The sequence below is a fragment of the Ovis canadensis genome, chromosome 25 (assembly GCF_042477335.2).
Source record: "Ovis canadensis isolate MfBH-ARS-UI-01 breed Bighorn chromosome 25, ARS-UI_OviCan_v2, whole genome shotgun sequence".
In the NCBI taxonomy this organism is placed as follows: domain Eukaryota; kingdom Metazoa; phylum Chordata; class Mammalia; order Artiodactyla; family Bovidae; genus Ovis; species Ovis canadensis.
Genome location: NC_091269.1, coordinates 48,741,280 through 48,757,475, shown reverse-complemented (window position 1 = coordinate 48,757,475; position 16,196 = coordinate 48,741,280). Strand labels below are relative to the sequence as shown.

The window sequence follows — 16,196 nt, the reverse complement described above, 5'->3', positions numbered from 1 at the left end:
TCAGCTGTCAGCACCGATGAAGACAGCCTGCCTTCCCAGGCCCACCCTCCATGACTTCATCACTGCCTGCTCTTGGGAGGTTTCGAATCCAGAGGAGGTGAGCTACCACGGTGATGCACTTAGAAAGGATAAGAAATTCATTCTGAAAAATAAGTCCCTGAAATAAAATTTGCACTCCACCAGGCAATTCCAACGCACCCCCAAGACTGACGGCCAAGCAGGCAAAGTGCCCCCTCATTCAGCTTCTCAAGGCGAACTGACAGGAAAGGCTCTTGACTTCATCCCCTCTTGCTTCCTGCCCCATCAACCCCACAAAAATGCTTTTCAGCAGATCCAATCATCACAGCTGCTGCAGAACAAATATAAAAACTAATTAGAATTTCTGAGGAACAAGGCGCCTCAAAACTCATATGTTTAAACATCTAGATGGGAGTCTGCCTCAGTAAAACTAAGAGTGTGTTAGAAAAATGGAGCTTTTGCAAACAGTGTTCTGTTTGAAAAGAATTCATCTAAACTATGCCCCGTGCTGTTATTTCTTTAGCAGCACAAGGGCAAAAAAAAGTTAGCTCCAATTAGGGCAACTTTACTTGTAAAATAATAAAAATGAAAAGAGGCTTCCTTTGCCACCATCCTATGTTCTTGCTCCACTCACATCTGCTCTACATCTGAGTTTGGAAAAGGAGAAAAGACGGAGTATAAAAACTGCAGCTGAGCTGAGACTACAGACAGCAGCAACACTACAAATGCCACATTTAGACAGTGGTCAACAGCAAAGGGGTTTTTCTTCACCCGTTCTCTCTCACCTCACTGCTTCTCACAGGTGCTCACAGCTCTCTCTGGAGGTATACAATATCTGGAAATTATCTATTTTTGGTAAACAAAGCTACACAGAGAAATCATCAATTTCTCTTGAACACATACCAAACTAAATCAGGCTCAAATTCCAAGTATCATCCCCCACCTCTAACTGTGAAAGTCTTTTCTGCTCCAAAGGTCCATGCATTTACTAAAATAATTTGAGACTTCATCAGGAAGGCCATTATGCTGGCAAACATTAAATAATTCAAATGATTCCTTGTATATAAATATTTCACATCAGATATTGATTTCCGAATGAAGTGCACATGAAGAATGACCACGTTAAGCAGAGTCCGAGTACATTCTGGTGTTCCAAAATACAGGCAGAATCTTACTGCACAGAAAGAATGAATTCCATACAAGGTCACACATGATTACATGTACCATCTACATACAAATAAAACTGCTGCCTCTGATTCCCATTCCTATCAGATTCAGAACATATCCAGTGGAATCTTCAAGAAGAGCAAAGTAAAAGGCTTTGAAACACATTTTTAATTTGTTAAACTGCTTCATTTTCAGGGGATTAACAGGGCTTTGATAAGGTTACAACTGATGTTGAATACTTGAACCGCCATGTCCTGAAAACACTCAATTTTAACCTTGGGTGAGACCAAGGTGAGATTTTAAGCACTACCAACCTTTAAAATTCTCTGGCTGCTATCCCCATCCTGTATCAAAAAGTAGAGGGAAAAAATCTTGTTTCTAAAAGTTGCGAGGAAAAAAAAACAAAACAAAACAGGGCTGAGATTTGACCCCAAGCCTTAAAACACACCTAGGTTTTCCCTGAGAGGCACAAACAGCAGTCTTGTTAAAAGAGGTGAACAAAGAACAGAGACGCATGATCAACATCATTAACCAGGGCTCCGGGCAGCACAGAATAAACCAGCTCAAAACACACACGCACTGAAACCCCACAACTTTCCAGGCAACCTCAGGAGTGCAACAGCCCAGGATCCCAGCCAAGCTTGAAATGTGGAAAGGAGAAAGTGGGTCCTTGCTGGAACCCCTCCCCTAGCCTCTCCAGAAACACTGGCCAATCCTTCCCTGTCCCTTCCTTGAGCACCCAAAGAAAAAAGCATAACAAGAGCAAGTGGGTTTGAACCAAGTAAAATACGTCCACCTCCTCCTACCCTAAGCCAGCAGCACAAAACTGAGCAAATTAACACGCACATATAATCCCCAAATGTATCTTCCAGGAAAGTACCGCATCATTGATTGAGACAAGATTTTGTGAATACACACACACACACACACACGCACACACACGCGCACACACACACACGCTCAAACTTTCTTTTACCCGGACAATAGCCGAGAAGAAAACACAACCCCTCAAGACTTAGCAAAAGCTAAATCCTGTCTCCTCTTAGCTGCAGCATTCGGCTGGATGTAGCTAAATTCACAAAATGTTCCCTTGGCATTTAAATTCTCTTTTTCTTTCCTTTTATTCTCCTTGTAAGCAGAGTTGGGGGGTGGGTGATGCATAACACGTCAAAAGACAAAGCAACTTCAAAACAAAATCAGTTATTTGTAAACAATCCTTGTGGGGATTTCTGCCCCTCCTCTCCCCCCACCCCAAGAAAAACAGCCCTGCCAGTTGTAATAGAAAGCCAAGTACAGATAAATCAATTAGCTTGCTAATTTCTCCCCTCTCATTTATTTAGCTCTGCACTGTATTTGTCGTAATTGACTACAATTATGTTAATTACTAACTCCAGTATAATTACTATATTTATTGTCATTGAGCATGCGATGTACCCACAGCAAAGCTGGCATTTGTCGGGCATCAAGAAACCAAACTGTCGAGAGGTGATTCTCGGCAAACTGGCGGATGTGGCTTTGGCAAATGAAAGGGCAAAAGAGATTTCATGCAATGTTAGTTTGAAAGCACCGGTTCATTAAGGATATTAATTTTCTGATAACTACACATTTAAGCATGACACACTCGCGCAGTATCTACAGGATTTTGCAATTATTAATGCGTGACAGTTTCAAATGCTAAGTGAATCAATTAAACAGCAGCATTCACAATTTGAGAAGAGATAACTGCTTCATAACTACCTAAGACTACAATTTTCACATGACAAAAAAGAGCCATTGAGGCGCCTTCAAAACCTGACAGGTCAAGAAAGAAGTTTGAAACAAAAGCACCTTACAACCATCATCTCTCCTCTTTACTTGTCAGATCAACTTTGCTAGTGTCTCCCCAGAAACGGCATCACATGCCAGCTGCCACAAGGTGATTTTTCATGTCTTGTCAAAGAAATCTTTTATTCTATTTGCTCTGCATTAACATGTTACATTTATTGATCAAGGGCCTGTTCCTCAGCCACAGCAGGGCACTGAGCTCTCCATGCCTACAGGGCTTTGATGTCCCGGTGACATTCGAGCCCGAATAATGCACATACTAAATGGATTTAATGCAGAAATGTGTTTGGGTCTGACAGTTACATTAATAACAGCCCCTCACACTGATAAATATGCAATTGCTACTATTAAGAGTTACCCAATTATGGGGAAAATATTTCTCTACCTTATAAATAAATCCATCAGGGGAAAAAAAAAGTTTTAACAATGGTGCATTTTCTTAAAACACTTCTCCAGCTGCAGAATACAGCCCGTGTGTGTGCGGGGGTTAACACCCCCTCTCCCCACCCTCCTCTCCAATTGTTTTTAGTAAGTCTTGCTTTATCTCAAAAATGGTTCAGGGATTTTTTTTTAAAAAAAAAAGCTCTTTTGTCGGTCTTCCCTGCTCTATCCGTCTCTTATTTCTTCAGAATCAGAGAAAAAGCAGACACCCAAGAGACTGCAAAATTGGGTTCTGTATAAACTCAGAGAGGAGCTTAAGGGAGGTGGTGCAAAGGTGGGGGGCACATAGCTGATCCCCATAATGATGGGTCTGGAGGAGGAGGTGTCTTTTTCTTTAAACTCTAAAAGGAAACCTGAGCATGTGTGTATGTCTCTCCCTCGTTTAAAGTCCTGAGCGGCCTTGTGCTGCAGCACTGATGAGGGTGAGAGTGCAAAGGCGAAGAGAAAGCAGCTGGGACAGAAGAGAGCTTTTATGGGGAAAGTCTCGGCCAGGGAGCATTTGTAGTTATCACATCCCTGCAACTAAACACAGACACCCAGCAAAAAAGCGCAATCGCTCCCCTTTCATCATAAAGGGGCAGGAACAGCTGAAATCACCAACATGGCAGTCCCTGTGTGCATGCAAGTGAGTGCAAGTCCAAGTGCGCACGCAGGCGTGCACGTGTACACACACTCACTCACACACACACACACACACACACACACACACAACACCCCTTCTTTTCCCTCCAGAACCAAAAGTCATGCACATAGCCATCTGTCTCAAGGTTCTTCATCCTGAGGCTGCGACAGCAGAGCCACGGCAAATGCTGAGCCGCTTCTCCCCCTGAGAGTGGCCGTGGCCGTCTAAGGCACACCCAGGGTTGAGGGGAGGTGGAGGCGATAAAGGGGATGAGGTCTCGGAACCCTCAACTCCCAGCCAACCCAGGCCTCACAAGGTCTTTGTACATCAGGAAGGCTTGGGAGAAACTGGAGCGAGAAGGAAATGTGACAGACAGAGCTCTAAGGCTTCTTTGGGCTCCAACCTGGAGCTGTAGGAGCCATTCTGATCCTGCTACTGTGAATTCTATAGGTCATTTGTCATTTTAAAAAACAAACCCCCCTCCAGGGGGGGAAAATGACTGCTCGTCTTCAAAGAAAACACTGATTTAAATCATGAGGAACAATCTAGAATAACTGTAAAGCTGAAGTCAAACCACAGGAGCCATTTAATCCCAGCTCTCCCATTTAACCATCAGTGTGGTCTGAGGGAGATTTCCTTTATCTGGGCCTCAGTGGCTCCATATGGAAAAGGCTGGTGGAAAGACTGAATGAGCTGACACCCAGTAGGTGTTCTGCCCAGCCTTACTTAGCATGTAGCAAGTACTCCATGACACCAGTTCTGTGTTAATAAGAAAATAAACATGATGACTGGTATCACTTATTTGGTCCCTTGTCCCTGGACTCCTTTGCACAACCTAGCAAGTCACCTCTGGGTACTTATCTACAGGGCTGCTTTCTCTCATGAAGCTCTCTCTGACAGGACTCAAAGGTCCTCCTCGACGCAGTGCAGCTGGCATGGCAACGGGAAGGCTCTTTGGTCCAAAGCTGTCTTACTTTGGCCTCACCCAAAGTAAGGTGAGGCCTTACTCCAGGCCTCACCCACTAAATGCTCACCCCATCAATGCGATAGAACCTCATGGTTTAGAAGAGGCAAGACCAGTGAGTAGAGAGTCTGAAAGGGTTAAGCTCACCTGTCTCTCCCCCCACCTATTCCCTCAAATCACCACTGCCCCCAGCTGCCACCCTGACAGCACAGAGCAGCATCACCACATGCATAACGATGACCTCAGAGGAGAGCAAGGCAGAGGGAGGAGGGAGCAGCAGGCAGGGCCCAAGCTCCAAACAGCTTAGGGAGAGAAACTTTACAAGAAAGCAAACCCAAGATTCTGGGTTTCTGGTCCCAGTGGTTAAGATGCCACACTTTCAGAGCAGGGGGTACAGATTCGATCCCTTGTCTGGGAACCAAGACCCCACATGCCACAACGTGAGGTTAAAAAAAATAAGAAAAAAAATAAAAATAAACCCAAGATTCTGAAGGAGTTAAATGGGCGAGATGAGAAATAAAAGGCTTTCACTTAAAATGTCTCGGAATTTCTCATCCTGGAGGCAGCCCTGTAGGAAATACGGAGACAAGGTTTACGAAAGCCCTTTCTAAACCACACTGCAAGTCATAGTTGCATGGAGCAGCACCATCTCTAAGAAAGCTGAACCTCGGGAAAGCCCCATGTCCTCTCAGACAACTCTCACCAATTGCCCACCACTTCCCCACCTTGGGCTTATACTCTATGGCTCAATACCCCCATTTTCTGGCCAATGGGTGGAAATCTGCAAAGTCAGGACATTTTGTGGGGAGAGAGGCAGGAAAGTACCATATAAACCTCTTTTGCAGTGGCCTGCTACCCACTCCCCTCACCATCTTCCCTCCCTCCCTGTTTTACTTGAAGCTGTTTTTGGTAATAACACAGTCACAAAGGGCTTCCCCGCTGGCTCAGAGAGTAAACAATCTGCCTGCAGTGCAAGAGACAGGAGATGCAGGTTCCATCCCTGGTTTGGGAAGATCCCCTGGAGGAAGATACGGCAACCCACTCCAGTATTCTTGCCTGAAAAATCCCATGGACAGGGGCACCTGGCAGGCTGCTGTCCTAAGGGTCACAAAGAGTTGGACACAACTGAGCAACTAAGCATGTACGCACAGTCACAAAGGTCACTTCAGAAAGTGCCATAAGTCAAGGAAATATGAGTCTTGCTACTGAGACATTAAGTATTACCTGCCAGCTCATCTTCCACTTCACCTTTTGACTGTATGTCCGGCTGGTAGTTAGAGACACTAGACTGGCCGATGATATTTTTAGAACCAAAAAAAAAAAAAGGCAGGAGCCGGGGGTTACTTTTCATAGCATTGCCCAGCTCAGAGAGAACACGGCTTCTAATATGTAGACCCTGCCTCCTTTAATCACTCAAGGCTTATCAAGACCCTAGAACTATTGTGAAAATTCACCAACCGTTTCTCTTACTAAACCCTATCTGTCCCATCATCATCTCTTCCTCTCAACTCTCACCAACAAGAGCTCTGTTGCCACCCCCACTCCAATATCAGTGAGCTCCCCAAGTAAGACCACTATATTTGGGTTTTCAAAACAAATATGAACAAGGCCCTTGATGGCAAAGAAATGGTTTGATGAAGACCCAATACTAACAGAGCATGCCCTTTGAGCTGTTCTCCTAAGAGTCTAGGCAGGGAACTCTCCCTTACTCATTCCTACTGTAATTTGAACACAGGAATGCTTCTAGTTGGGAATGATGAAAAATGTGTGTAAGATAAAGTGGGTTTAGCCTATGCAATGTCAGACAGTTGGCAAACCCAGGTATTTGTACCAGTTAGAAGAGGCTAGGCTATGCTGTATTAAATATTCTGTCTTACGACACAAATTTCTCATTTACAATCTATGTCCAACATAGATCAGCAATGGATTCTGGCCATTTATGGTCAGAACCCAAGACTGACAATCATAGCAAGCAGAAGAGAAAGTTGCAAATTATGTGCTGGCTCTTAAAGTTTCTGCCCATTGGTCATACCAAAGGGTACAAAGGTGTGCAAACATACCACATGCAGAAAGAGGAAATCTTGAATGTTTGTGAGGAATCCCAGTGACTATCAGAGAGTGAACTGGCCCTTATGGATAGTCAAGGGTGGGTTTTTAGCTTCTCTAGTGCCATGTTTGAGAACTAACCGTGGCTACGCTTACTTAAGACCTATTATTTGTGTTATGCACTTTATACACAGTTGGCTTCCCTGCTAACTCAGATGGTAAATAATCTGCCTACAGTGCAGGAGACCCAGGTTCAATCCCTGGGTCAGGAAAATCCCCTGGAGAAGGGAATGGCTACCCACTCCAGTATTCTTGCCTGGAGAATTCCACGGACAGAGGAGCCAGGTGGCTACAGTCCATAGGTCGCAAAGACTCGGACATGACTGAGTGACTAAACCGCCACTTTATACAGTTACACATTCAATATTTTTGTAACTAGCCCAAGGGCAGTTAAACAACTAGTGAAAGACAGTCATAAGATTTCAGGACAGGATGGTCTGAGCACAAAGCCTTGGTTCTTTTCATTACACTGCCCATTTTCCCAACTGGGAAGCAAGCTAACAGGCCCAGTGCTGCCCAGCTGTTAGTAACCAGGCATCGATGCGGTGGTGTGTTCATCCTCAAAGCTCTGACAGTGCACCCAGTGTCCACCGCTCTGCCTGGTGGGAAGAACAGAGCCACAGTTTTACTGGAGCTGCCCAGCTCCCCAGTCATCACTGTCATCCTTGACAAAGTCAGAGAAGCAGCAAGCTCTCACCTAAGACATCTCCTAAGCAACTCTCCCGTCCAGTACATTTACCAGAGGGATGCTAAGTAAGATGCAACTGCCAATCATTTTTAAAATGTAAGCTTCCTGTTTCCATAGATCAATTAAGCCCTCTCAATTTCACTGTCATATTGACACAGGTGTGTTTATCATTGTGTGCCGTGGGAACTCTGCTCTGCCCACTGTGTTCACAAGCTCAGTGGGCAACCTACTCAGGGCCCATGGGAGAGAGAAATGGGCCACCAGAGAGAATACTGTCCTTTCCCAGTCCAGGGAGAACCAAGATGAAAACTGCAACATACTATTACCAAGTTCTCTTTTCCTTGATCAAGGAACCAGACTGGTGATGGCAGAGGATTCTCTGTATTGATCAGAGAAGTAAAAGGAAAAAACAAACAAACAAACAAAAAAGAGTTAAAGGAAGAGTTTGGGACAACGGATATTCAAATGTTCCTGGTAGCATACATTGGTATCACTTCTCAGGGGCAACTTGCCATCTGCATCAAGGCCTTCTGACTATTCTGTCCCCAGGAATTTGCCCCAAACAACTAATCAGAGATATTCATCAGTGAGTATCACTAGGCAATTTATAAGAGAGATTTTATAACAGTAAAAATCTGGAAACAATTTAAATGTCCAACAATAAGAAATAAGAATTAGAAGGACTGATGCTGAAATTGAAGCTCCAGTACTTTGGCCACTTGATGTGAAGAACTGACTCATTGGAAAAGACCCTGATGCCGGGAAAGATTGAAGGTGGGAGGAAAAAGGGACGACAGAGGATGAGATGGTTGGATGGCATCACCGACTCAATGGACATGAGTTTGAGCAAGCTCCGGGACTTGGTGATGGACAGGGAAGCCTGGTGAGCTGCAGTCCATGGGGTCACAAACAGTCGGACACAACTGAGCGACTGAAGTGAAGAAATAAGAAACCATTAAAACATGTAATGCAGTATTTATTGAGATGGGAATATGCTTCCAACACAGTGTAAGCAACAGCATCATTTTAAAGATATTTGGCATCAGGAAACACCCAAGACAATAAAATGTTAACAATGGAGCTTCCTGGGTGGTAAGATTATCAGTGAAAATTTGAAAGAGGGTTTCTGTCATACCCTTCTGGTTTTCCCAAGATTTCTATACTGACCACGGTTTTACTATTTAGCAGATTGTCTTCAAAAAATAAAATCTAAAGTACACTCTCATGTAGCTATAAACACTGGATGGATACATGATCATTAACGCATCCAAGTGCAAGGGACACAACACACTCCTCTTGGCTGTTACCTAATAAGCTTCCTAAACCCTCTGTGGCCATTACAGGGGAGATGGCAGGACCCTACCTGCCCCTAGGAATTGTGTCCAGAGAGCTGGTCCCAGTTCATTGTCTTTGTGGCTCACCTGGGTTTCATCCAGTCATAACAGGAAGGATGAGATCCGAGTTGAGAGAGTAGGTATATCTGAGTCTTTTAAGGAAGCCAGGAATTTTATTTGGACCTTTGTCTTGCTTCTCTTTCCAACCTGTCAGGGAACATACTGGGTCCAGGGACTTTTATCCTCCCAGGACAGAGTCACAGAAGCAAGACAGCCTCAGTTTCCAAGACTTTTTGCATAGAGAAGTAACCAGTCTACTACTGTACAACCCAATCGAGGGAGGGATGGATTCACAGCTAATGCAGGAGAGAAGATCCTGAGGTGTAATGGAAAGAAAAAATAATGTTTCAGAGCTTATAAATCCATAACCACCCTCCCCTCCAGCATGAATGGGTAGCCATAGAGCAAATCAGCAGAAACTTTCATGAACGAAATGAACAATGATGATGGTGAATGGCTTTGAATTAACAGCAAGACAACAGAGAAGGATGTCCTGATCGTGAGTGGTTAACTGAAGCCTAGTGCCTCTCTTTTAACTAACATCTTGGCAAGAAGTAATACAAATCTAGCCCCACAAGAAATTCTCATGTTAGTATATGCATGGACTAACTCTGGAGGATGACAAAACTACCAGTAGTTACCAGTGCAGGTGGGAACCAGGAAGCAAAGGACATATATGTAAGGGAGAGTTTCTTTTCATTCGTTACAGGTTTGTTCCTTCTAAAAATTATGTCATGTGTACTAGTAAATATTTTTAAATGAATAAGCAGAACTCCTTGCCTAAAAACAAGCTTCAGTCTAAAGCACAAACAGATTGCAGCTGATTCTGTGATTTATAGGAGTAGCAAAATTTGTATTAGGGGCTATGGGTCTATTTGAGGCAACACCCTGACATGACTCTCTGGATGAGATAAGGAAGCCTGCAGAGATGTCCTGTAAGAAGCGGGGCGATTCTTCCAAACATAACAAAGTGAGAAGAATTTTGTGTTTCTGAGGGTAGCGCTGGAAAGACGATCAGGAACATGGAAAGCAGAGAAAGTGGCTGGGAAAGAGGGGCACCTGGTCACATGCAGGAGACCTGATCCTGAGGAGAGGAACAGCCAGGGAGAAACTCCCCAGGGCAAGGGAGTACCCAGAAGACATCAGGAAGAACACTATGCCAGCATGCAAAATTACCTCCCTGCCTCTCCCAGTACACTTTGAACTGGCATAATACACAGTAATGCTGTACTGAGCTTCAAGGGAGATGAAGGGGGTGTCGAGAATGGGACCAGATAGGCTGCCAAGAGGGAGAACAGAAGACAGAGCAGAGAGTTAGAATCACGAGCTACAGTAAATCCAGGTGCAGAGCAAATATAGGGTGATATGCTCCCCGCCAAATCCCATGGAAATGACAAGACAGGGCTGGGAAGAAACCTTTTACAAAAGGTGGGACAGGGATCCGCAGTATTTCCTCTGGATATGACAATCCCCTCAGCCTGGTAGGAATCACATTCCCACTTGTGTGGTAGGTAAGTTCATGATCTTTCTCTTCCCTTCTCCCTTTCTCTCCCCAAAGAGGAATTAGATAAGCATCTCAATCATCTTTGAATTTTTATCCAACTGAAGGCAAAGGACGTGTGTAAGCTTACATCTTCCTCTAACACCCAAGAGAAACAGTGCCACCTCCCCTTGCCCCCAAGTTAGGTAAGTAAAACCATCAAAGATGAGTCAATCTCACTATAACCACATCAAGTCAGAGGTACTCTTCTGCATTCTGGTCTGTAACTCCTTCCAGCTTACCCAAGTCCTAATATAAACCCTTCCATGAGGCCTCACTCCTCCATGGCTCATCCCTGCCCCAACCCAGCTACAACTCACACACTGACCACAGCACAAGCAAGAACAGGTTCCTGATCAGATCATTCCTCAAACTCGACACTTACAAAAACTCTTCTCCTCTCAACAAAAAGTTAACAAAAGTCTTAATTCCTTTTTCTTTTTCTGAACCAACCTCCTTCTCACAAAATTTTCCTGCCTCCAGGCCCAATCATTTCCTATGATAAATTCTTAAAGATCCAGCCTCTCAGAGCCAAGAACCTCTTCTCAGAGAGGCAGGGCCCCATAATGTGACAAAGACGGCCCTGTTTCCTCAGACCTGACAGCCCAGTCCCATGACCTGTGACTGCTCAGACCCGTCCCAGGGCGCAGCCTCCTCAAACCCACATCCGGGCTCCCAGCAGCAAGGCAGCCACTGCCTGAGTCAAGAGCCCCAAACACCCAGAGGCCGTCACACGGGAAGAACCTTCTGCCCCAGCCTACTCTGGGGAGCTGCATAAGGTGCACACGTGACTCAGGCACCATCAGTTGAGACTGTATTCTGTCCCCTTCTTGGGCAGGGACCAAAAACCATCCTTCATTTGTTCAGAGTCAGAGTTTATTTGGCACCCTCTCACCACTCTGTATTACTCTGTGAATTTTCCATTTCCACGTCTTCTCAGAAGCCCACAAACCCCTTGAGAGTCAGGGAGCACACTGCGCCCACTCCCTTCCAACACAATTCCCTGGATGCCCCTCCTGTGCAGACGATGCATCTCAGCACAGCCGTGAGCTCCTAAGCACCAGCCCATGAAGCTCTGCTGGCTTTGCTTGAAGTCCCTTCCACCCTCTGGTGCCTTAAAGCCCCAAGCTTTGTCCATGTTCTCTAGAATCTGTAATGCCCGAGTGTCCTGCCTTGGAGAGAAGAGACTCCACACTGTGGAAGAAGTAAAGAACCAGAGCCCTGGGGTGGGACTCCAGCTCCTCCTTCTCCTTCCACCTGGAGACAGTCTGTTCTACCAGAGGACAGCACGGCTCTCAAGGAGACACTTGGGAAAAAGCTCTGTGTGGAGCCATCTCCTTAGGAAAAGCCACCACCCGGATCCCTGCCAATTTATCCCACTGATAGCTGCTTTCCAAGAACCTCCCAGCTCCCTCCCTCGAGTCCCCAAACCAGTCACAATTCAGAACCTTTTAGGAAGAAATAACTGTTTTCTCCATTGGAATAATATAGACAATCACACTTACCTTCTCTGCCAAGTCTGGAACAGTTGTTTGAGCTTCCCTCCCACCTACCCCATGCCAACAGCATTGGAATTACTTTGAAATACCATCTGGGAGAAATCATCATCACAAATATTTAAAGTTTCAATTCATAAAAAGGCAAAGAAAAAAAAAAAAAGAACAACACAGACACTCTACCTTGGATTCAGCAAATCTTTGCGCAATGGGGTCATCCACAAAAGCATCCCTAAATGCCCCCAACTCACCTGCTGGTTCTCTCTCTCTTCTTCTCCATGAGTTTTCTAATATGACGCACGGGCATCAGGGAGGAAGGACAAGAACAAAGTGACACTGACGGCCCCTCATAGGGACACATGTGAGCCAGAGGACACTCACACTCACTGTTTTGTGGATGCAAGAAGGGAGCCAGAGGACCTCGTGAAGCAGAGTCACACCTTTGGGGTCCCTTTGGAAACCTGGGCTGTCTGGCTTTTATCTGCAGGCCTTCACCACGGGGCCTCGGTCTCCCAGGCCTGGTCTGTCTCACGAAGGTTACATACCTCAGAAGGTTAAAGCTCAGATCAAGCCTCTTTGCAAAGTGTCCACAGTCCCTGCCGAGGTGCTCTGGGATCTCTCTGCAGTCCTGGCCTATGTAGGACACCTGGAAATAAAAATGGAACAGAAACAATGTGGCCAACGGAAATCACCCAGCTGCTCACAGCCCTGCCACTGATCCAATGATTGCTTCCGCAACTTGAAACGCGCTCCTCACACAAGGCGGCCCCATTTGTGGCTGTTTCCCTGATCAAGTCAGCTTTGGGACTTGGCTTCAGGGACTCTGCCAACAGCTCCCCTTTCTTGGTACACTTAGCACGATGGAGACTAATCCCCGCACGAGGGAAATTGGACTGAAATTGGCCGGATTCAGATGTCCAAAAAAAAAAACCCCAATGTCAGAGCATGCTGATATAATCACAGCAATCAGCCTCCCACTCAGGGGCCTTCCCAACAGCTGCCCCTCCGCTCTCCTGCTCCCTCGCCTCGGTGCCCCCTCCCCCAAATACCCTGTTATGCACATTACCTCAGGAAAGACACAGCAGATGCACTTACCAGCATTCAACCTGCAGGGTGCTGGAACAAATAGGGCTGGACAAGAAAACCTCCCCAGACCGCCAACCCCATCCTATTACCACCATGTATAAAACATCCTCCGAACTCTGAACAGAGCCGACTCGAAGGTGACAGGGCAACGACGGGTGGCCAGAGCTTCCAAGATTGTCCTCCAGGGAGCCCCTGGCAATCAACCCCATTCTGCTGGCAGAGGTGTTCCCTTACGCATTCTTTCACTTACTTTTATTATTATTATTTACCTAGTGTATGCCAAAATATTAGGAGGCTGAACTGAAATTTGATCCCAAAATTTCTGACTGGGAGGTCAGAGGGCTTTCTCACTGCTCCAAGCACTGAGTTTTTGAAACCTATGTTTCCAGGTAGCAGTGAAGGCAGGACTGGCAACTAATTCCAAAACCAGTAAGACAAACCAGTGACCAGACAGCAGCGGGCCACAATACATGATGCCTTCCCACAAAAGGAGCCCATCCTCAACTGCTCAGTAGAAATTCCAGCCCATTACAAGGCTACAGCCTTGATCCTTTTCGCCTTGCAAAACTTCGCTCTTCCACATACAGACAAGACGTCCTGGAATGAGAGGTGTCCTAGGGGGTGAAGGGGTTGTGATTCCTAATTGAGAATAAGAATATGGCGGCCATCTTGCATCTTCAGTATTAGGTTAAAACGGTTAAAATTAGGTTATGAATTACTGATACTCTGACCATCACAGAACTATACAGCTGTACTTTCATATGGCTCCACCTGTGAAACAGGTCACCCTGCACCCTGGCACCTTCAATTTCTCAAGTCATCTCTCAACCCTTTCCTATCCAATGGGGACCAGTTGCTGACAATATAATATCCTGTGTTCACTACCCTTCAGTAACTTCATTACTGGAAGATATAAAATGGGGAGAAAAGACAGGAAAAAAATAGCTGATTCCAACAAAATAATTTTGACCCAGGAAGATACAGACTAAAAACTAAAGGGCTGTAAGTTCAATATGGTAATCTCTCCCCTCTCTACGTAAGATCCACCTCTCTTCTCGTGTAACAAATTAAGTTCTGCTTCCAAGCAGAGATAAAGGATTCTCCAGAGAGACTGGAGAATCTAGGGACTTCACTCAGCTGCTCACCATTAGCAGCTGCTTCTGCATTATATGTTCACACTTACCCCTAGGCCCATGGTGCTCACCTGAAAACCTATCCCTTTTACCCACCTTGTACATATCAAAATCATTCAAGACCTCCATTATATATGCAGCACAGAGGCTGAGCTTTCAGTGTGGAAACTGAGTTCTTTCCTCATGGGTTACAAAGGATTAAATTTAGCAGAGACTCAGTCAAAATCCCTCATGCTTTATATGAGGAAACTAAGACTCCAGAGGCCTGCCCTGCATAATACATCTTCTTAAGGAGAGTCTGGACCACATTCTGCACCAGGAATAAGGACATCCAACATGGAGGCCATGGAATTCTTAAATATGCACATGACAATGTGGATATTCTTGATCAACAAATGCCAGCTATCTATCATCATGTTTTGGCTTCAAAATGAGTCTTCCTAGCTGAAAATTCTAGAACTACTTCATGATGCCGTGTCGAAGGTCCCAGAAGAGCGTTAGAGCCTGCAGAAAGAGGAATATTTGCTCCCTTTTATCTTCTGTAGAATTCCACTACAGAGCAAACAAACATTAAGGAGAGTCACCACCATGAAGCATTCAACCACTCACAGCATGTCTGACAAAACTTCCATTAGCTTCTTTTATTCCACGATCTTAACATCACAGAGCATCCCTGGTGGCTCAGCAGTAAAGAATCCCGCCTGCCAAGCAGGAGACGTGGGTTTGATCCCTGGGTCAGGAAAAGGAGATGGCAACCCACTCCAGTATTCTTGCCTGGGAAATAAAAGGAGCCTGGCAGGCTACAATCCATGGGGTCGCAGAAGAGTTGGAAATAACTGAGAGACTAAACAACAACATTACAGTATCCCAGGAGAACTAAACAAATCACAACTCGCTCCTATTTCACAGAGATGAAGACCAAGTCTCCAAAGTTTACTAAGAACACCAACTTGATAAGCCATGTATATGTTTGGACCACCCTCATAGTAAATTGGAAGCTTTTTGAGATGGGAGTTAAGTCAACCATGCTGAAGGGTTCAAATTGGCTGGAAAAGGCTTAAAAGCAGCAAGCAGTCACTGCCAGGCATGGCAAATAACACTCATAATGAGAGGAGAGACTTATTTAAGAAGTGCTCCTGAGTGGAAGACATCACATCTCAGGATGTCAGGAGACTTCTTGAAGCATAGGACCATCTAACATAAAACAGGAAACTAGAAGAACCAGAACAAAAATAGCCTGTGTCTTCACCAAACAAGAGAAGGGATGTAGAGGTTAACAGATTTAAATGCCACCGAAGCAAGAGCCCACCCAAAATGAGAAGGCACTGCGTTTAGTCAATTATCTTGATTTTGAGTGAAATGAACAAAGTTTCATACTTTTAGTTTGACATATGTACGTAATATGTACCAAGTACGTAATACATATGTCATATATACATAATACATATGTACTATGTACCCCCAAGACTTTGACCATGTGGAATTACAATAGAAAAGGACACCATTATCAGGGAAATAAAAACATATTAAGTTCAAGACCCCCACAGAGAGGAACACCAGAAAGAAAAATAATATCTTGGCAGGATCTCCACATGTACACACACTCAGCTCCTCTGAGCAGAAGCTGCAGAAAATTACCAAACTGCAAGACACAGGTTTCTCTTTGCAGTTGAGATAGTCTGGCTCACAGATTTTGGGGATGGGGGGAGTGTTGTCA

At 45.1% G+C, this 16,196-nt stretch overlaps 1 protein-coding gene across 1 annotated transcript in view; it reads right to left on the bottom strand.

Annotated features, from left to right (window-relative positions):
• Positions 1-16,196, bottom strand: part of LRMDA (leucine rich melanocyte differentiation associated) — a 1,405,312-nt gene that overhangs the window by 1,362,326 nt on the left and 26,790 nt on the right. The window contains exon 8 of the mRNA XM_069572198.1: positions 12,512-12,906. Coding sequence (XP_069428299.1) covers positions 12,512-12,906 — 395 coding nt within the window. The remainder of the gene's footprint in view (positions 1-12,511; positions 12,907-16,196) is intronic.